The sequence below is a fragment of the Heptranchias perlo genome, chromosome 5, assembly GCF_035084215.1.
Source record: "Heptranchias perlo isolate sHepPer1 chromosome 5, sHepPer1.hap1, whole genome shotgun sequence".
NCBI lineage: Eukaryota > Metazoa > Chordata > Chondrichthyes > Hexanchiformes > Hexanchidae > Heptranchias > Heptranchias perlo.
The window spans coordinates 67,261,209-67,282,335 of record NC_090329.1 but is presented as its reverse complement, the minus strand read 5'-3'; the positions used below and the strand labels follow the sequence as shown (position 1 = coordinate 67,282,335).

Genomic DNA, 21,127 nt, shown 5'->3' with positions numbered 1-21,127 from the left:
TATTTTCAGAGGCAGCAAGTAAACTACAGAATGTATTTCTGCCCCTTAGACCCTGTCTGTTCAGGAAATGAATACAAGAATCAACCTTACTGCCAAAGAAGGTAAGACAATATATTGCTTTTATGGTTGTTTTGCCATGTCAAATGTTTAGCAATTCTGCAATGTGAGGGACGGCTCATAAGTATATTGTGACTAAACTCTAACAGTTAGGAGAAAGTGATTCAAAAAACTACCATAATATTACAGAACAAATTCCTCATTAAAAGTACCAGATGCACAAGATTTATCTTGGGAGTACTTGTTATAATTATGAATAATGTTTTCTTCACAATGAAGCTCTGTTCTTGAATATGTAACATGTATATGAAGGCCAGTGAAACCGGTGTTGTATCCTAATTTTCCAAGAAAATGTTCTCATGAATGGAATATTCCTGCAATAGATGTAAATGGTTTTCACTACTGTGTTTTCAGCAGAGTGTTAGATTAATGCATAATCTCATACTTTCAGGAATGTGGAGTATTGACAGTAGCCCTGTACCCACAGGCATACATGTGCACATATACGCAATAATAATTCAGTTTAATGTAAAGTATGAATATCAGCTCTCAACATTGGGTTAGCTGCCTAACGTCAGTAGTGGGCAAACTTTTAGAGACAATGAGGTAGAAATCACTCGGAGCAAATCAAATGCAGAAAAAGAAATAAAGAGAGGGAAAGAAAGATTGTATTAAGAAAGAGAAAAAAGAGAAAGAAAGAAAAAGTAAGAAAAAAAATTAAATTTGACTTTTTAAAAATCTCCTAAAACAAATCACAACCTGAAGGAATGAGACTGGAGACTTATAATGGGTGTATGCTATAGGCCAGAAAAAAGTGGGAAGGAGATAAAGGTGTAAATTTGCAAAAAATGTAAGAACTGATGCAAGGAAAGAAGATTGGAGGATGGCGAATGTAACCCCACTATTTAAAAAAGGAAGGAGAGAAAAAACAGGGAACTACAGACCAGTTAGCCTAACATCAGTAGTAGGGAAAATGCTAGAGTCTATTATAAAGGATGCGATGACAGGACACTTAGAAAATATCAATGGGAATAGACAAAGTCAACATGGATTATGAAAGGGAAATCAAGTTTGACAAACCTACTGAAGTCTTTTGAGGATGTAACTGGTAGAATAGATAAGGGAGAACCAGTGGATGTGGTTTATTTGGATTTTCAGAAGGCCTTTGATAAAGACCCACATAAGAGGTTAGTGTGCAAAATTAAAGCACATGGGATTAGGGGTAATATACTGGCATGGATTGAAAATTGGTTAACAGACAGGAAACAGAGAGTAGGAATAAATTAGTCTTTTTTGGGGTGGCAGGCAGTGACTAGTGGGGTACCGCAGGGATCAGTGCTTGGGCCCCAGCTATTCACAATATATATCAATGATTTGGATGAGGGAACCAAATGTAACATTTCCAAGTTTGCTGACAACACAAAACTAGGTGGGATCATGAGTTGTGAGGAGGATGCAAAGAGGCTTCAAAGCGATTTAGGCAAGTTGAGTGAGTGGGCAAATACATGGCAGATGCAGTATAAATGTGAAGTTATCCACTTCGGAAGGAAAAACAGAAGGGCAAAGTATTATTTAAATAATGATAGATTGGGAAATGTTGATGTACAAAGGGACCTGGGTGTCCTTGTACACCAGTCACTGAAAGCAAACATGCAGGTGCAGCAAGCAGTTAGGAAGGCAAATGGTATGTTGGCCTTCATTGCAAGAGGATTTGGGCATAGGAGCAAGGATGTCTTACTGCAGTTATACAGGGCCTTGGTGAGACCACACCTGGACTATTGTGTGGAGTTTTGGTCTCCTTACCTAAGAAAGGATATACTTGCCAAAGAGGGAGTGCAGCGAAAGTTGGCACTTAGAAAAGTATGGGGTATAGTACGGATTTGTTGAAGTAAAATCGTGTTTGATTAACTTGATTGAGTTCTTTGATGAAGTAACTGAGAGGGTTGATGAGGGTAGTGCAGTTGATGTTGTGTATATGGACTTTTAAAAGGCATTTGATAAAGTACCACATAATAGACTTGTTAGTAAAATTAAAGCCCATGGGATTAGAGGGACAATGGCAGCGTGGGTACAAAATTGGCTAGGGGACAGAAGCAGAGAGTAGTGGTGAACGGTTGTTTTACAGACTGGAGGGAAGTATACAGTGGTGTTCCCCAGGGGTCAGTATTAGGACCACTGCTCTTTTTGATATTTATTAATGACCTGGACTTGGGCACAGAGGGTATAATTTCAAAGTTTGCAGATGCACAAAACCTCGGAAATGTAGTAAACAATGTGGAGGATAGTAACAGACTTCAGGAGGATATAGACAGACTGGTGAAATGGGCAGACACATGGCAGATGAAATTTAACGCAGAGAAGTGTGAAGTGATACATTTTGGTAGGAAGAATGAGGAGAGACAATAAAAAACTAAATGGTACAAGGTTAAATGGTTGCAGGAACAGAGAGACCTGGGGGTGTATGTACGCAAATCTTTGAAGGTGGCAGGACAAGTTGAGAAAGCTGTTAAAAAAGCATATGGGATCCTGGGCTTTATAAATAGAGGCACAGATTACAAAAGCAAGGAAGTTATGCTAAATCTTTATAAAACGCTGAATAGGCCTCAACTGGTGTATTGTGTTCCATTCTGGGCAGCACACTTTAGGAAGGATGTCAAGGCCTTAGAGAGGGTGTAGAAGAGATTTACTAGAATGGTGCCAGGGATGAGGGACTTCAGTTATGTGGAGAAGCTGGAGAAGCTGGGGTTGTTCGCCTTAGAACAGAGAAAGTTAAGGGGAGATTTGATAGAAGTGTTCAAAATTTTGAATGGTTTTGACAGAGGAACTGTTTCCAGTGGCAGAAGGGTCGGTAACCAGAGGACACAAATTTAAGGCAATCAGCAAAATAGCCAGAGGCGACATGAGGAAACATTTTTATGCAGTGAGTTGTTATGATCTGGAATGCACTGCCTGAAAGGGTGGTGGAAGCAAATTCAATAGTAACTTTCAAAAGGGAATTGGATAAACACTTGAAGGGAAAAAATTTACAGGGCTATGGGGAAAGAGCAAGGAAATGGGGCTAGTTGGATAGCTCTACCAAAGAGCTGGCACAGGCACGATGGGCCGAATGACTTCCTCTTTTGCTGTACCTACTATGATACTATGATGATTAGTTACTTCCTGAGCAAGAGCGGCTGATTGGCAGTCACTAACAATTGTAACAATTATCATGTTGTTAAAAGGATACTTTTGCTGTTAATTACTAGACTTAACTTTCTGTGGTGAGTTAATGTGCAAATGCAAAAACTTCATAAAAATCACAGGGAGGCTAAAGGCAAGATGCCGTTTCGCAAATTTAACAGTAGAATGGCACAAATCGGCCAGCAACTTGTGGTGATTCACAATTCACGGAATGTCTCTTCGTCACTACAAGTTGCTGGCCGATTTGTGCATTAATAACAGCTTGCATCGTTCAGACACCGTTATTTTTCAGCAAAATCTGGGCCATCATTTTTTTCTCGTTTGGAAATGTTTCACTGCTTTTTTATCAGAGCGCATGATGGAGTGCATTAAATAATAATTAACTTTTCCTCACTTGCGATGCACATAGTTGACTCATTGGAACATATTCAAGCAGCTGTAACACCTCTAATGAGTTTCACTCAAAGAGGTGCTCAATGGTGAAGTGTTTGTTTCAATTTTAGTGTAATAACCTAGATAATGCCTCAAAACCTAAAGCATGTCATGACAGTACTTGATATATATATATATGTATTTTATAGCACGGTAGTGTGTGCAGGCAGGTTATATAGCTGTAAACACATGGGCCTCACTTTATTCATCAGTCCTCATTTCTGCCAGATTGTCAAAGTGACACAGAGGTCCAGTGACCTCTAAAAATCAGTGAGTTCAAACAATGGTGAAATTCCTTATGTGTTGCAGTTTGGATACCAATGAATCCTAATGAATGTACTAACAGTTAGGCAAGAAAGAGCTTGGATTAGGTTTCCTGCTCAGTGGAAGTTAAAAGGAATAAACATTAATTTAAAAATAATGCTCTCATGTTAAGACTAAAGCTTTTGCTTGAGCTCCCACACTTTTTCTTCGAGATCATCTTAGGATCATATTTCCTTCCTCTTGACATTCCCTCATATGCATTATGTCAAACCAAGATAGTTGCCAGACAACCTGTTTCCAATCTCTGCCAATGTTAGTCTGCAGTTAGCCATGAGGAAAGAGCAGCTCAGGATAACGGTCCATTCTTGTAGGGAAATGCACAGTCCTCACTTCAGCAGCCCCTCAGAATGGCACATCTATGAATGTAACCTCACCCTGTGGAGAAAGACAGACACACACTTGCATCATACCACGCTTTGGCACAGCAGGTTGAAGTTGCAAAACAATGGGATTAATAAATTAATTGTTATGCAGTAATCTGGCCTGAAGCACATTTATAATAGAAACATAATGATAATCTTGTGTCTTTTTAGTTATTGAAGCAGAAGCTCTTAACATGCCTTATGGACGACCCAGAGTTTTACAGAGGGACAGCACATATTGCCTCTTGTCCCATGGATCCTATGTGACTGGATATAGTGCTGACATTTTAATGCCTCTATGGAGTGCATACACTGTTACCAAACCGGTAAGTTTGTTGCTCCCAATAACTCTACCATTCATTAATTAGAAATCTGGAATACTGCTGCTCAGGGACAGAGTGCAGCAGGTTCCAACAATGAGCTCCAGCACATAGGTTTGAAACCAGTCCAGATTAATGATATGAATGAAATAAATACTAAAAGTGCTGTAAGTCTGTCAAAATGTGTAAAGAAAAAAGACAAATTGACATTTCAGCTGTAGAACTAGAAACTGGAGGTAAAGCATTCCCTTACTAGGGCTGAACAAATTAGCAGGTAAAAGTGAAGAGTTAGGAAAGCTAACTGCTGTCACAGAGAGGAGGTAATGAATTAAACAGCCAGTAAAACAGGCTTTTTGATAATCTGGCGCATATGGAAAGCCATGTCAATGACAGGGAAAATGCATTATAAAAACAAGAGACTGTGGCAGTAGTTAAGCAAGATGGTGAGAAGTCATCGGAAAAGTTCTTAGGCCTTTAAAATCTGTGGGGGTGGTATCCCAGCATAAATACCGGGATGTGCCCACTGGGAACCTCTGCCGCAGATCTGGGAAGACTTTTAATATGTTATTCAGTAGAAAGAACTTACATTTATATAGGACCTTAGCATTCAGGATGTCCCAAAGTGCGACACAACTAATGATTTATATTTGAAGTGTAGTCACTGTTGTTATTTAGGCAAATATAGCAGCCAATTTGTGCATAGCATGATTCCACAAGCAGCAAGAGAGATGACTAACCAGATAATCTGTTTTTGGTAACACTGGTTGAGATATGATTATTGACCAGGACACTGGGAGAACTTCCTGCTCTTCTTGCTCTCCTGCTCTAATAGTGCTGTGAGGTATCTTATGTCCAGTAGAACAGGCAGATGGGGCAGAAATTGCTTGTGAAATAATGGTGAGCTTGGTAGCGCTCACCGGTGCTAGTGGCGAAATGGAGGAGCAAGTTCCAGCATTTGTACATGCGCAATGAAATGCAAAAAAACGGAACTTGCTCCTACAGGTTCGCCAGCGATGTGACAGCTTCGAATTAAAGGTCTATCACACGCTACAATCAGGAAAATCAATGAAAAAGTGCCAACGTGCTTATCGTTTTTAGTGGTTAGTGTTTTGGTATCAGATAAACAGTAAAGTGCCTTAAAGCTAAACAAACAGTTTAAATAACTGTTAGCTAATATGGCAGGACAACTGGGACCCCTCGCATGCACATCCTGTGCCATGTGAGAACTCCAGAACGCTTTGTGTGTTCTGGAAAACAACATGTACAGGGAGTGCTGCCAGCTGCTTGAGCTCGAGCTCAGAGTTTCTGAGCTTGAGGGGCAGCTGGTGCATTCAGGAAGCTAAGAGTTTCATGGATAGCACGTTTCAGGGGGTGGTCACCCCGCAGCTACAGAGAGTTCAGGCAGAGAGGGAGTGGGTGACCACCAGACAGACTAGGAGGAACAGGCAGGCAGTGCAGGAGTCCCCTGGGAGTGTGGCACTCACCGGTATTCAGTGTTGAATTCCAGTGAGGGTTTTGATATCTCGGGGGAGTGCAGTCAGGTACAATCCACGACACCATGGGAGACTCAGCTGCTAAGGGGGGGGGGGGCAAAAGAAATGCAGTTGTTATAGGGGACTCGATAATCGGGGGATAGACAGGCGTTTCTGCAACCGTCAACATGAGTCCCGTGTGGTGTAAGAACATAAGAAATAGGAACAGGAGTAGGCCATCCGGCCCCTTGAGCCTGCTCCACCATTCAACAAGATCATGGCTGATCTTCTACCTCAATGCCATTTTCCTGCACCATCCCCATATCCCTTGATGCCTTTAATATCTAGAAATCTATCGATCTCTGTTTTGAATGTACTCAATGACTGAGCCTCCACAGCCCTCTGGGGTAGAGAATTCCAAAGATTCACCATCCTCTGAGTGAAGAAATTTCTCCTCATCTCAGTCCTAAATGGCCTACCCTTTATTCTGAGACTGTGACCCCTGGTTCTAGACTCCCCAGCCAGAGGAAACATCCTCCTTGCATCTACCCTGTCGAGCCCTGTAAGAATTTTGTCTGTTTCAATGAGATCGCCACTCATTCTTCTAAACTTTAGAGAATACAGGTCTAGTCTACTCAATCTCTCCTCTTACGACAATCCCGCCATCCCAGGAATCAGTCTGGTGAACCTTCGTTGCACTCCGTCTATGGCAAGTATATCCTTTCTTAGGTAAGGAGATCAAAATTGTACACAATACTCCAGGTGCGGTCTCACCAAGGCCCTATATAATTGCAGTAAGCCTCCCTGGTGCCAGGCTAAAGGACATCACTGAGAATGCAGAACATTTTGAGGGGGAAGGGGAACAGCCAGAAGTCGTGGTCCAGGTGGGAACCAATGACATAGGAAGGAAAAGGGTCGAGGTCCTGTAGTAAGAGTTTCAGGAGTTAGGGAGGAAGTTAAAAAGTAGGGCCTCAAAGGTAGTAATCTCTGGATTACTCCCAGTGCCACACGCTAGTGAGTATAGGATTAGTAGGATAAGTCAGGTTAATGTATGGCTGGAGCAATGGCAGGAGGGAGGGCTTTAGATTCCTGGGACATTGGGAGCAGTTCTGCAGCAGGAGGGATCTGTTCAAGATGGACGGGTTGGACCTCAATAGAGCTGGGATCAATGTTCTTGCAGGGAGGTTAACTAATGCTGTGAGAGAGGATTTAAACTAATTTGGCAGGGGGATGGGCACCAGGATGAAACAGTAGAGAGGAGAAACAAGGTGCACAGAGTACTGGGAGGGACAAATAGCACTAGAGTAAACAATAGTTCAGAAATAGGAGGGATCAGACAGGAGGCAAATGCGAGGCAGTCGAAGATTGGAGTACATGAGCATAAATGCACATAGCGTGGTAAATAAAGTTGATGAGCTGCAGGGTCAAGTCGCCACATGGGACTATGATATAGTGCCAATGACAGAGACCTGGCTCAAAGAAGGGGAGGGTTGGATACTTAATATTCCTGGCTACAAGGTATTCAGGAAAGATAGGGAAGGAAAGAAAGGAGGGGGGTTGGCAATTTTACAATTCAAAGAAACTATTATAGAACTGGAAAGGGATGATGTAGTTGAGGGGGTCAAAGTCAGAATCTATTTGGTTAGGAATAAGGAACAATGGAGGAGCTATTACGCTATTGAGTGTATACTATAGGCCACCAAATAGTGGGAAGGAGATAGAGGAGCAAATTTGCAGGCAAATTCCAGAAAGATACAAGAACTATAGAGTTGTGATAATGGGGGACTTCAATTATCCCAATATAGACTGGGACAGTAACAGTGTAAAGGGCATAGAGGGGGAGGAATTCCTGAAATGTGTTCAAGAGAACTTCCTGGAACAGTGGGGCTGATTTTCGGATGGCGGAGTGGGTGTGTTGGGGGTGGGGGGGATCCTAAAAGCATAGAAATCGGAGCGGGTTCCAAGCCCGGCTCCAACCCGCTGACTTCCGGGTTCCCCAGTGACCTGTTCGGGTGCGCGCGCCTCCCGAATGCGGGACTCCCACCGGCAATTAAAGCTGGCGGGATGCTGCTTTACATAGTTAGGTAGATAGTTGAGATACTTGACAGACCTCATTGTATGGAGATTTTGGCAGGGGTGCAATTTTGAAGGATCCTCAGCATGTTTCCCGTGCTGTGGGAAACATTCCCTGTTGGAGCAGACGTGTTTCAGCCAGCAGCCAGTGGGAGATGCAAAGGATTATTTGACAGGTGGGGGGAGAACCCCATTTACTGCAGCAGGGCACTCTGTCACTTCAGACAAAGTTTTGGCTGCAACACCTTTGTGTTTCCACTCAAAATTCTTACTTTCCACCCAAAACTCTGCTGTGCAAACGTATTTACCTAATTTGCGGACCCCCTCAAACTTACACCATCAGGATGGGGGAGGCGCCATAGCTGCATTCATCATTTCATCCGAGGACGAGAAACATCACCAGCCTCATCAGGCACGCCGTCCACCCCTGCCACGTGGAGCTCCACAACACAGTGCTGCACCACAGGCACCTGCACAACAGCACGGAGGGCAACAACAGAGAGAGCGGTGTCGCAGGAGGCACCACCCTCGCAACAGGGTCCACAGACCGAGGCTCAGCTTCCTGGACCTCTCTGAGGAGTAGTGCATACGGAGGCTCAGAGTCAGTCGCCAGGTAGTCGCAGACATCTGCAGCCTCCTTCATGCCGAGCTGCTCCCGGCTGGCCCGAGCAGCATCTCCTTACCTGTCGCTGTCAAACTCACCACTGCCCTCAACTTCTTCGCCTCCGGATCATTCCAGGGTGTCACTGGGGACATCGCTGGGGTCTCTCAGTCGTCTGCACACAAATGCATAAGGCAGGTCACCGACAGCTTGTTTCGTGGGGCCTCGCAGTACGTCAACTTACCCATGGATGACCTCAGCCCGACGGAGAGGGCAGTGGGATTCCACGCTCTGGCTGGCTTCCCACGGGTGCAGGGTGTAATCGATTGCACCCATATAGCAATACGAGCACCTCCACACGAGCCAGGACTGTTCATCAACAGGAAGGGCTTTCACTCCATCAACACTCAGCTCATCAGTGACCACCGCAAGAGATTCCTTCACATGTGCACCAGATAGCCTGGCAGCTGCCACGATGCCTTCATCCTCCGAGAGTCCAACATCCCGCCCCTCTTCCACGCACCGAACACCGGCAAGGGCTGGCTCCTCCGGGACAAGGGATATCCCCTGCACACATGGCTTGTGACACCTCTGAGGAACCCCATCACCGAGCAACAGCGTCAATATAACGACAGCCACATCGCCACCAGGTCTATAATTGAGCATGATATAGGGCTGCTCAAGATGCGCTTCAGGTGCCTTGATCATTCTGGTGGAGCACTTCAATACACACCAGACAGAGTGGGACACATTATAGTCGTGTGTTGTGCCTTGCACAACATGGCACAACAGAGAGGGGTGCCACTTGACAAGGCCCCATCCACATCTGCCACCAACATTGAGGAGGACGAGGAGGAGGAGCAACCCATGGGCTGAACAGCGGCTCACCTGGCTGCTCGTGAGGCCAGGGAGTCACTGATATGTGAACAGTTCTCCTAACATAAGGGATATTGGCCAAAGGCAGGTATATGGAGTTAGATCACAGATCAGCCATGATCTTATCAAATGGCAGAGCAGGCTCAAGGGGCTGAATGGCCTATTCCTGTTCCTATGTTCCTATGTTCTATGTTCCTAACATCAGACAGTGTGAAGACTCCAATCCTCACCACCTTGATAGAGCAGCGGCCACACCCCCACCCCCCGCCCCCTGGACAAAACAGTCCTGTAATTACACATACACCCACTGTAGAGTGACCCAATGGGTGGCATCAAGCATCAGCATTCATGGGGAACCTCATGAAAGGGCCTTATTACAGAAGCCAGTCAAGAATGGCCAAAACGTGGCAATAGTGGTGATAATAATAATACGTGGTGCATCCCCTGTGGCTGCAGCAGAGGTAGTGGCAGGTTGCTCTCGTTCATGCCCTGACCGATTAGATGCTTTGGGCCTACATCCTCTGGGTTTTGGAGCCCATGAGGGCCCCTCCAAAGACTGCTCCACCTGCACCAATGCAGGAGCAGACTTGGCCACCTGGAGAGGAGGCAGCATTGTGGGTACTGGTTGAGAGGGGGGCAACAGGTGAGAAGTGGGAGCGCTTTGAGTGGCGTCCCCACTTCCATGTCCCCTTTTGCCATCATCCCTCCCCTGGGCCAGGCCCACACCACTCCTACCACTCTGCTGAACGACAATTTGGAGAACACTGTGAAGCCTTGAAAGGCCAGTGCTAGTGTATCTACCTGCCTGTTTAAGGCGGCAGAATATTGTTCACCCTGAGTCCGAAGGGCCATTGTCAGGGCCTGAATGGACTCATCTGTGAGCCGTGCTTGAAGCTCCATGGAGGCTAGCCTTCTCTCCATCGCAGACATTCCCCCACTTACCCATGACACTATCTCAGAGATGCCCTCACGTCCCTGTGACAGTATCTCAGAGATGCCCTCACGCCCCTGTGACACTATCTCAGAGATTCCCTCCCGTACCTGTGCCACCATTCCACTCATGCAGGAGTTGGACTCCTCCATCCTCTGCGCGATTGTGGAGAGTGCGCGTGGCACCTGTTCCAGCACCTCGCAAATGTGCTGCTGCCCCTCGATCATTCTTCTTTTAAAGGATGGCCCCCAGGGTTCAGCATCTGTGTCCAGCTGAGCAGAGCCTGGAGAAGAGTGCTCCCACCAACGTGGACTCTCCACAGCTGCCCCTGCCATCAATGTCTGCTCGTGCTCACATGTGTGTGGTGACTTACCATGTGCAACCCCAACTAACTGAGGCAACATTAAGCATGATGACAGATGTTGAGGTGCTGAAGATGGCAAGGCATGTTAACATCAATCGATATTGTGTGTGCTGAATGTTAAAGTTCTGTCACCAGATGTTTGTCAGGTGCCAGCCTCGGCGTCCCCGATGGACAGGCACTCGGGGATGCAGCTCAGCTCCAGCGCCTCCTGCTCCGCGTCTGTGAGCACGACTACCTGTTGCGCCCCCTCCCCCCTCCTGTTCTCTTACAGGGCCTTCAGCGACCGCCGTGATGGAGGAAGGCGATTCCTCAGAGGACCTGCCGACCTCTGAGGGGGCACCGTCATATCTGAGCGAACCATCCACCAGAGCAGATACACACACCTCGGTGGGTGCCCGTCCTCAGTTAGTTGGGGTTGCACATGGTAAGTCACCACACACATGTGAGCACGAGCAGACATTGATGGCAGGGGCAGCTGTGGAGAGTCCACGTTGGTGGGAGCACTCTTCTCCAGGCTCTGCTCAGCTGTCCAGGGGGCGGGGGGTGGGGGTGTGGCCGCTGCTCTATCAAGGTGGTGGGCCTCGCCCTCTCCTGTGCATTCTGGGCTCTCTTCTCCTATAAGGGGAGAAAGTACAGACGCCTAAGTGAGTGATGGTTACGTGGCCAACCGCTGAATGCACTGTTTTGGGTGATGCGGGTGCGCAGTCCGCCCGCTGTGCAGGTTTCGGACGCCAAACCCAGAAGCCACGTTAAGTGGCTCCAATATACCCACGATCGCGTGGGGACCATATGGATTTTACTGGGCGGGTTACCCACGTACCCAGTCACCCCCCCGGCTGCCATCCTGCCTCCCCGCTAATATCGGGGCCAGTGTGTTTCCAGCTCAACCAGGAAGAAAACAGTGCTGGATCTAGTTCTGGGGAATGAAGTGGGGCATGTTTCAGTGGGGGAGCATTTGGGGAACAGTGATCATAATATCATTAGGTTTAGAATAGTTATGGAAAAGGACAAGGAACAATCAAACATGAAAATGCTTAACTGGAGGAGGGCAAATTTCAGTGAGTTAAAAAGGGATGTTGCTCAGGGGGATTGGAATCAAAAGTTGGCAGGCAAAACAGTAATTGAACAATGGGAGGCCTTCAAGGAGGAGTTGGTTTGGGTACAGAGTAAACACATCCCTACGAAGGGGAAAGGAAGTGTATTCAAAGCTACAGCTCTCTGGATGACTAAAAATATAGAGATTAAAATGAAACAGAAAAAGGAGGCTTATAACGAATGTAAGGTTCACAATACAATAGAGAACCAGGCTGAATACAGAAAGTACAGAGGAGATCTAAAAAAGGGAATAAGAGTGGCAAAGAGAGAGTATGAGAATAGATTAGCAGCTAACATAAAAGGGAACCCAAAAGTCTTAAACATATAAACATATAAATAGTAAACGGGTAGTTAAAGGAAGGGTGGGGCCGATTGGGGACAAAAAAGGAGATCTTCTTGCAAAGACAGAGGGCATGGCTGAGGCACTAAATGAATACTTCACATCAGTCTTCACTAGAGAAGAGGATGCTGCCACTGTAGCTGTAAAGAAGGAGGTAGTAGCAATATTGGATAGGATAAAAATAGATAAAGAGGTAGTTAAAAGATTGGCAATACTCAAAGTAGAAAAGTGACCCGGTCCTAGGTTACTGAGGGAAGTAAGTGTGGAAATTGCGGAGGCTCTGGCCATAATCTTCCAATCCTCTTTAGATATGGGGATGGGGCCGGAGGACTGGAGGATTGTAAATGTTACTCCCTGTTCAAAAAAGGGGAGAGGGATAAACCCAGCAATTACAGACCAGTCAGCCTAACGTCAGTAGTGGGAAAATTTTTGGAGACAATAATCCAGGGCAAAATTAATTGGCACTTGGAAAAGTATGGGCTAATAAATGAAAGTCAGTACAGATTTGTTAAAGACAAATTGTGTTTGACTAACTTAATTGAGTTCTTTGATGAAATAACGGAGAGTGTTTGTGAGTGTAGTGCGGTTGATTTTGTGGATATGGACTTTCAAAAGGCATTTGATAAAGTACCACACAATAGACTTGTTAGCAAAATTGAAGACCATGGGATTAAAGGGACAGTAGCAGCGAGTATACAAAATTGGTTGGGGGACAGAAAGCAGAGAGTAGTGGTGAACAGTTGTTTTTCAGACTGGGGGGAAGTATGCAGTGGTGTGCCCCAGGGGTCAGTATTAAGACCACTGCTCTTTTTGATATCTATTAATGACCTGGACTTGTGTATAGAGGGTATAATTTCAAAGTTTGCAGATGACACGAAACTCATAAATGTGGTAAACAATGTGGAGGATAGTAACAGACTTCAGGAGGACATGGACAGACTGGTGAAATGGGCAGACACATGGCAGATGAAATTTAACGCAGAGAAGTGTGAAGTGATACATTTTGGTAGGAAGAATGAGGAGAGACAATATAAACTAAATGGTACAATTTTAAAGGGGGTACAAGAACAGAGAGACCTGGGGGTGTATGTACACAAGTCTTTGAAGGTGGCAGGACAAGTTGAGAAAGCTGTTAAAAAAATGGGATCCTGGGCTTTATTGATAGAGGCATAGAGTACAAAAGCGAGGAAGCTTTGCTAAACCTTTATAAAATACTGGTTAGGCTTCAGCTGGAGCATTGTGTTCAATTCTGGGCACCACACTTTAGGAAGGATGTCAAGGCCTTAGAGAGGGTGTAGAAGAGATTTACTAGAATGGTGCCAGGGATGAGGGACTTCAGTTATGTGGAGAGGCTGGAGAAACTGGGGTTGTTGTCCTTAGAACAGAGAAGGTTAAGGGGAGATTTGATAGAAGTGATCAAAATCATAAACGGTTTTGACAGAGTAAATAAGGAGAAATTGTTTCCAGTGGCAGAAGGGTCAGTAAACAGAGGACACAGATTTAAGGTGATCGGCAGAAGAGCCAGAGGCGACATGAAGAAAAATTTTTTTTACGCAGCGAGTTGTAATGATCTGGAATGCACTGGCTGAAAAAGTGGTGGAAGCAGATTCAATAGTAACTTTGAAAAGGGAATTGGATAAATACTTGAAGGGAGAAAAATTACAGGGCTGTGAAGAAAGAGCAGGGGAATGGAACTAATTGGATAGCTCTTTCAAAGAGCCGGCACAGTCACGATGGGCCAAATGGCCTCCTCCTGTGCTGTACTTAATATGATACTATGATCTGCCCAGCTGGAAAGTAACTAATTACACCACAAAACAGGTACACTTAAAAATACCAGATCTAAACTAAGTTTTAACAGTGCGGTAAGTCTTAATGACTGCCAAATAACTAAAAAGAAACTTTTAAAATTGTGAAGTCTCACTACACCCTATTTTAATAGTTTTTGATCATTAAAAAACCTTTTTTTAAATTAATTTTTTTTTAAACTTTTCCCTTCAGTCTCTTTTATTTAATTCAATTATTTCTTACCGTCTCTTTTCTCGCTGTCTCTAACTGTTTTTACATTGATTTTAATGTTGTACCTTTCACTTCCTGGTTTAACGTACTAAGCCTGCAGAGAGAGGTAATATAGCTTGTCAAAAATGCTGCGATCTGATTGATCAGGGGGGAAGAGATCGCTCCTCCCATTTAGAATCATAGAATCATAGAAGTTTACAACATGGAAACAGGCCCTTCGGCCCAACATGTCCATGTCACCCAGTTTATACCACTAAGCTAGTCCCAATTGCCTGCACTTGACCCATATCCCTCTATACCCATCTTACCCATGTAACTGTCCAAATGCTTTTTAAAAGACAAAATTGTACCCGCCTCTACTACTGCCTCTGGCAGCTCGTTCCAGACACTCACCACCCTTTGAGTGAAAAAATTGCCCCTCTGGGCCCTTTTGTATCTCTCCCCTCTCACCTTAAATATGTGCCCCCTCGTTATAGACTCCCCTACCTTTGGGAAAAGATTTTGACTATCTACCTTATCTATGCCCCTCATTATTTTATAGACTTCTCCCAGGGTCCTTGCTTCGGTTGAACTGACGCTGGGCTCTTCTCCGCTTCCTCTTCGAGGAAGTGCCCGGTGAAAAGACTGTAGTAAGTTAGTGGGTTAGTATAAATCTATGGAGCGGCGAGCACTGTTGGTTCACCGCTCTGAGCAATTTCTGGGCCAATGTCTCATACAAAAGATCACTGTGACCGGCGCCAGGGACTAACTGCTTCCGCTATCGATGACGAGCATGTGCATTCCATCCCGAGCGTGTTGGGCCACTCAGCCTGACGATGAAAGACATGCACAGGACGGCGATCTTGCCGCGCATGCGCATTGCAGGTCATCACCTGCCCTCGCTGCCATTCACTAAAAGCGTGGACCAGAGACCGATCGCTGAGGATTAAAAATGCAGCCGATGCAGGTAGCCATAAGGGGTGGAGGAAAGCTGAGCGGGGGGGGGAGAAGCAGGTGTGAAACAGGAGGAGAATTGGAGAAGCAGGGGGGAGAAGCAGGCGGCAAGGGAAGAAGCAAGGGGAAGGAAAGAAGCAGAGTTGAGAAGCAGGAGGAGAAGGGGAGAAGCAGAAGGAGAAGAGCAGAAGCAGAGGGGGAAGGGGAGAAGCGGGGGGTGGGGGGGAGAGAGCAGAGCAGCGGGGGAAGGGAGGGCCGAGGGAGCAGAGCACCGGAAGGGTAGGGGTGGAGAGAATGTGATCCAGGTCCAAGTGGGGGGCAAGAGAGAGAGAGAATGTGGTCCAGATAGGGACATGGATCATGTTCTCTTTCTCCCCCCATTAGGCCTGGATCACGCTCTTCTCTTCCCCCTATTAGACCTGGATAGGAACATAGGAACAGAGGAACAAGAGTAGGCCATTCAGCCCCTCGTGCCTGCTCCGCCATTTGATAAGATCATGGCTGATCTGTGATCTAACTCCATATACCTGCCTTTGGCCCATATCCTTTAATACCTTTGGTTGCCAAAAAGCTATCTATCTCACATTTAAATTTAGCAGTTGAGCTAGTATCAATTGCCGTTTGCGGAAGAGAGTTCCAAACTTCTACCACCCTTTGTGTGCAGAAATATTTTCTAATCTCGCTCCTGAAAGGTCTGGCTCTAATTTTTAGACTGTGCCCCCTACTCCTAGAATCCCCAACCAGCGGAAATCGTTTCTCTCTATCCACCCTATCCGTTCCCCTTAATATCTTATAAACTTCGATCAGATCACGCCTTAACCTTCGAAACTCTAGAGAATACAACCCCAATTTGTGTAATCTCTCCTCGTAACTTAATCCTTGAAGTCCGGGTATCATTCTAGTAAACCTTCGCTGCACTCCCTCCAAGGCTAATATGTCCTTCCGAAGGTGCGGTGCCCAGAACTGCTCACAGTACTCCAGGTGCGGTCTAACCAGAGTTTTGTATAGCTGCAGCATAACTTCTGCCCCCTTGTACTCTAGTCCTCTAGATATAAAGGCCAGCATTCCATTAGCCTTCTTGATTATTTTCTGCACCTGTTCATGATCTATGTACCTGTACCCCTAAATCCCTTTGGACATCCACTGTTTTTAACTTTTTACCATTTAGAAAGTACCCTGTTCTAACCTTTTTTGATCCAAAGTGGATGATCTCACATTTGTCTACATTGAATTCCATTTGCCACAGTTTTGCCCATTCACCTAATCTATCAATATCCCTTTGTAATTTTATGTTTTCATCTACACTGCTTACAATGCCACCAATCTTTGGTCACAATCTCCTCTTCCCTCCATAAGACCTGGATCACGCTCTTCTCTTCCCACCATTAGACCTGGATCACAATCTCCTCCTCCCCCCATTAGACCTGGATCACGATCCTCTCCTCCCCCCATTAGACCTGGATCACGATCCTCTCCTCCCACCATTAGACCTGGATCACTCTCTTCTCCTCCCCCCATTAGACCTGGATCACGATCCTCTCCTCCCCCCATTAGACCTGGATCACGATCCTCTCCTCCCACCATTAGACCTGGATCACTCTCTTCTCCTCCCACCATTAGACCTGGATCACTCTCTTCTCCTCCCACCATTAGACCTGGATCACTCTCTTCTCCTCCCCCCATTAGACCTGGATCACGATCCTCTCCTCCCCCCATTAGACCTGGATCACAATCTTCAGCATGAACGGCAGCAAGTTGATTTCTCAGAAAACCCGGCGCATGCGCGGCAGGTAACGTCATTGGACACAGTGTCACTCTTCACTTTGTAATGTAAAAGGTGACCCCTCCCCCCCCATTTTCCACTCAATAAACCTGAAAACAATCCATGGCCCACAATCAATGCCCCATCAGTCACCGCAGCTCTCTCCCAGTATTTAGTTTGATGGAGTGATTAGTGACAGTGTGGGTACTTCCGGTTCTCAATCAACACGTGACGTGACCTTAACCGTGATCTAATTGAATGGCGGAACAGGCTCGAGAGGCTCAATGGCTGACTCCCATTCCTATGTTCCTGTGGCAGTCCAAGAGATAAAAGTAGCCGCCAGCCAAACATTAGGAGGAGGGTATAGCAGCTGTTGTCACTTCTGTAGTGGCAAAAGTTACTGCCCGCCCGTGTGTTTGAATTTAGCAATTCAGCAGCCCCCCCCCAACCCCTGTTCATTTGATTCCGGTGGGTGCGCTGCCAGCCGAATGATCAGGGCTACAGAGGGGTCACAGGGAAATCATGGCAAAAATCGAAGTGGCCAGTTCTGGTGCGGAGTTTTGGCTGAGGTGCCCTGCCCCACTCCAGTTGCCAGACCACCGCCCAGAAATGGGTGGTTTTCATAAGGAAAGTCCAGGCCTTTATGTCAGGGGAAGTTGTGAACACTCTGCTGCTCAGACCACACCTTGACTCCCTTGTGCAGTGCTGGTTACTGAGGCATAAGGGAGCTACTGATGTGTTGTGGCCAGTGCAGAGAAAAGCCACAAGGAGGATCGCCAGTATAGGAGAAAACAACATAGGTTCAAATGTAGGAACGATATCAAGAAATCATCCTTCACACAAAGAGGGATCAACACTTGATTCAAGACGAGCCAAATGGCCTTGCTCATCCATAGTTATCTAGTGATCTCTTCTTCTTAAATGAAGAAGAGAAGGAGCAATGGAAGGAGGGTGAGCAGCATTCATTGATACACATAATGGCAGGGCAGCTGTAGGAGTGAAGAGGAGGCACTGTGCAGTTTGTGTTGCCCACAACTCCCAATACCTATCGTCCTGTGTTCCAAAAGAACTGCATTATCTGCAGCTGTGGAGTAGAAGGCAATGCTGCTGTCCGTTAGCCCCATACCTGTCTGGCATTTTTCCTGCAACTCCATGTTTGAACTTCTCCGATCAGGTTTCAGCCCTAATCAAAGTCAAAAGTGACATCCTCTATAACTGTGGCCGTGATGCACTATCCCTCCTCATCTTTATTTCAGTAGTTTTTAAACATGGTGAACCACACCATCCTTCTCTTGTGCCTCTCCTCCGTTGTCCAGCTGAGTGGGACTGCCCTTGCTTTGTTCCACTATTAACTATCCAGTCGTAGCCAGAGAATCTCCCACAATAGCTTCTCTTCCCACCTCCGCACCATTACCTCTGGAGCCCCCCGTGGATCTATCCTTGGCCCCATCCTATTGCTCATTTACATGCTGCCCCTTGGCGATACCATCCGAAGACATGACGTCAGGTTCCACATGTATACTGATGACACTCAACTCTACCTCACTACCACCTCCTCTCTCGACCCCTCTACTCCCTCTGTATTGTCAGACTGCTTGTCCAACATTCAGTTTTGGATGAACTACAAATTCCTCTAATTAAACATTGGGAAGTCCAAAGACATTGTCTTCAGTTCCTGCCACAAACTCCATTCCCTTGCTACTGATTCCACCCCCTTCTCTGGCCACTGTCTCAAGCTGAAACAGACTGTTCACAACCTCGGCATCCTAATTGGCTCTGAGCTGAACTTCCGACCCCATATCCGCTCCATCACCAAGACCACCTACTTCCACCTCCACGACAATGCCCGTCTAAGCCCCTGTTTCAGCCCAACTGCTACTGAAAGGCTCATCCATGTCTTTGTTACCTTCAGACTTAACCATTCCAATGCTGTCCTAGTCGGCCTCCCGTCTCTACCCTCAATATATGTGAGCTCATCCAAAACTCTGCTCCACATATCCTAACTCGCAGCAAGTCTCATTCACCGATCACCCCTGTGCTCGATGACCTACATTGGCTCCTGGTCCAGCAACACCTTGATTTTAAAATTCTCATCCTCATGTTGAAATCCTTCCATGGCCTCACCCTTCCTATCTGAACTCGGTAGTGTTAGCGCTGCCTATTCTCTGAATTCGGTAGTGTTAGCACTGTTTGTTCTCTGAAATCAGTAGTGTTAGCACTGTTTCTTCTCTGAAATCAGTAGTGTTAGCACTGTTTGTTCCCTGAAATCAGTAGTGTTAGCACTGTTTGTTCCCTGAAATCAGTAGTGTTAGCACTGTTTGTTCCCTGAAATCAGTAGTGTTAGCACTGTTTGTTCCCTGAAATCAGTAGTGTTAGCACTGTTTGTTCCCTGAAATCAGTAGTGTTAGCACTGTTTGTTCCCTGAAATCAGTAGTGTTAGCGCTGTTTGTTCCCTGAAATCAGTAGAGTTAGCACTGTTTGTTCTCTGAAATCAGTAGTGTTAGCACTGTTTGTTCCCTGAAATCAGTAGTGTTAGCACTGTTTGTTCTCTGAAATCAGTAGTGTTAGCACTGTTTGTTCCCTGAAATCAGTAGTGTTAGCACTGTTTGTTCTCTGAAATCAGTAGTGTTAGCACTGTTTGTTCTCTGAAATCAGTAGTGTTAGCACTGTTTGTTCTCTGAAATCAGTAGTGTTAGCACTGTTTGTTCCCTGAAATCAGTAGTGTTAGCACTGTTTGTTCTCTGAAATCAGTAGTGTTAGCACTGTTTGTTCTCTGAAATCAGTAGTGTTAGCACTGTTTGTTCTCTGAAATCAGTAGTGTTAGCACTGTTTGTTCTCTGAAATCAGTAGTGTTAGCACTGTTTGTTCCCTGAAATCAGTAGTGTTAGCACTGTTTGTTCTCTGAAATCAGTAGAGTTAGCACTGTTTGTTCCCTGAAATCAGTAGTGTTAGCGCTGTTTGTTCCCTGAAATCAGTAGTGTTAGCACTGTTTGTTCTCTGAAATCAGTAGTGTTAGCACTGTTTGTTCCCTGAAATCAGTAGTGTTAGCACAGTTTGTTCTCTGAAACCAGTAGTGTTAGCGCTGTGCCTTGTCTGAACTCTGTAGCCTACCTGACAATGACTGGATCAAATTACACATTTCAGAGCACTTGAATTACTCTGCAGCAGACTGAATCAAATTACACATTCCAGACAAAGGGTTGGGTGAGTATTTTCCTCCCACATCCTGTCGGTGGCAATAGCAGAATAAGTTATTGCCATCATAATGGTGCCAATAGATGCAATCTAAAGTTATTAAGAAATTCACTGACTGAGGATGAGACAGAGAGAGAACGAATATGTGAGATAGAGGAAAGTACAAAGAGAGAAAGACTGAGAGTGAGCAATTAAAGACAAATGAGAAACAGACCAAAGAGCAGAGACCTAAAAAGAGGGAGAAACAAAGTGACAAAGAGAGACAGGGAGACCAAGACAGAAGAGATAAAAAGGCAGTATTGAGAGTTCAAGTTCTGATAGTGAGGGCAAAGCGACAGAAGCTGAGAAAAAGTGAAGACAACCAGAAATAAATAAGAAGCCCAAGTAAAACTAAGTTGCAATGTTGGTACATGGGTGAGATGTGGGAAGTGGTATTGTGGTTTGAAGACTGACAAAGGTCTATTTGTGCTATGTCAGTGAAAGCCTTGTACCATTAAAATAATCCTAACTGAGACAAAAACCACTGGAAAAAATAATCATTTCCCACATCCTCGGTGAGTCTCCAAAATTAATACCAACTCAAGCCAAATTAAGGATAATTTTGTGCTGTAGGTTTTTGCCCAAATATGTGTTATAAGCTGGACTTGATTTTGTGCCTATATGGTAAAGAAAGAACTTGCATTATATAACATCTTTCACAACTGTAGGATCTCCCAAAGTGCTTTACAACCAACAAAGTACCCTTGAACTATAGGCACTGTTTTAATGTAGAGGAATGGGTAGTTTAATGT

General features: G+C 45.4%; 1 protein-coding gene across 1 annotated transcript in view; it reads left to right on the top strand.

Annotated features, from left to right (window-relative positions):
• Window positions 1-21,127, top strand: part of LOC137321829 (ectonucleotide pyrophosphatase/phosphodiesterase family member 3-like) — a 108,411-nt gene that overhangs the window by 65,302 nt on the left and 21,982 nt on the right. The window contains exons 19-20 of the mRNA XM_067984533.1: window positions 50-101; window positions 4,527-4,681. Of these exons, the coding sequence (XP_067840634.1) occupies window positions 50-101; window positions 4,527-4,681 (207 nt within the window). The remainder of the gene's footprint in view (window positions 1-49; window positions 102-4,526; window positions 4,682-21,127) is intronic.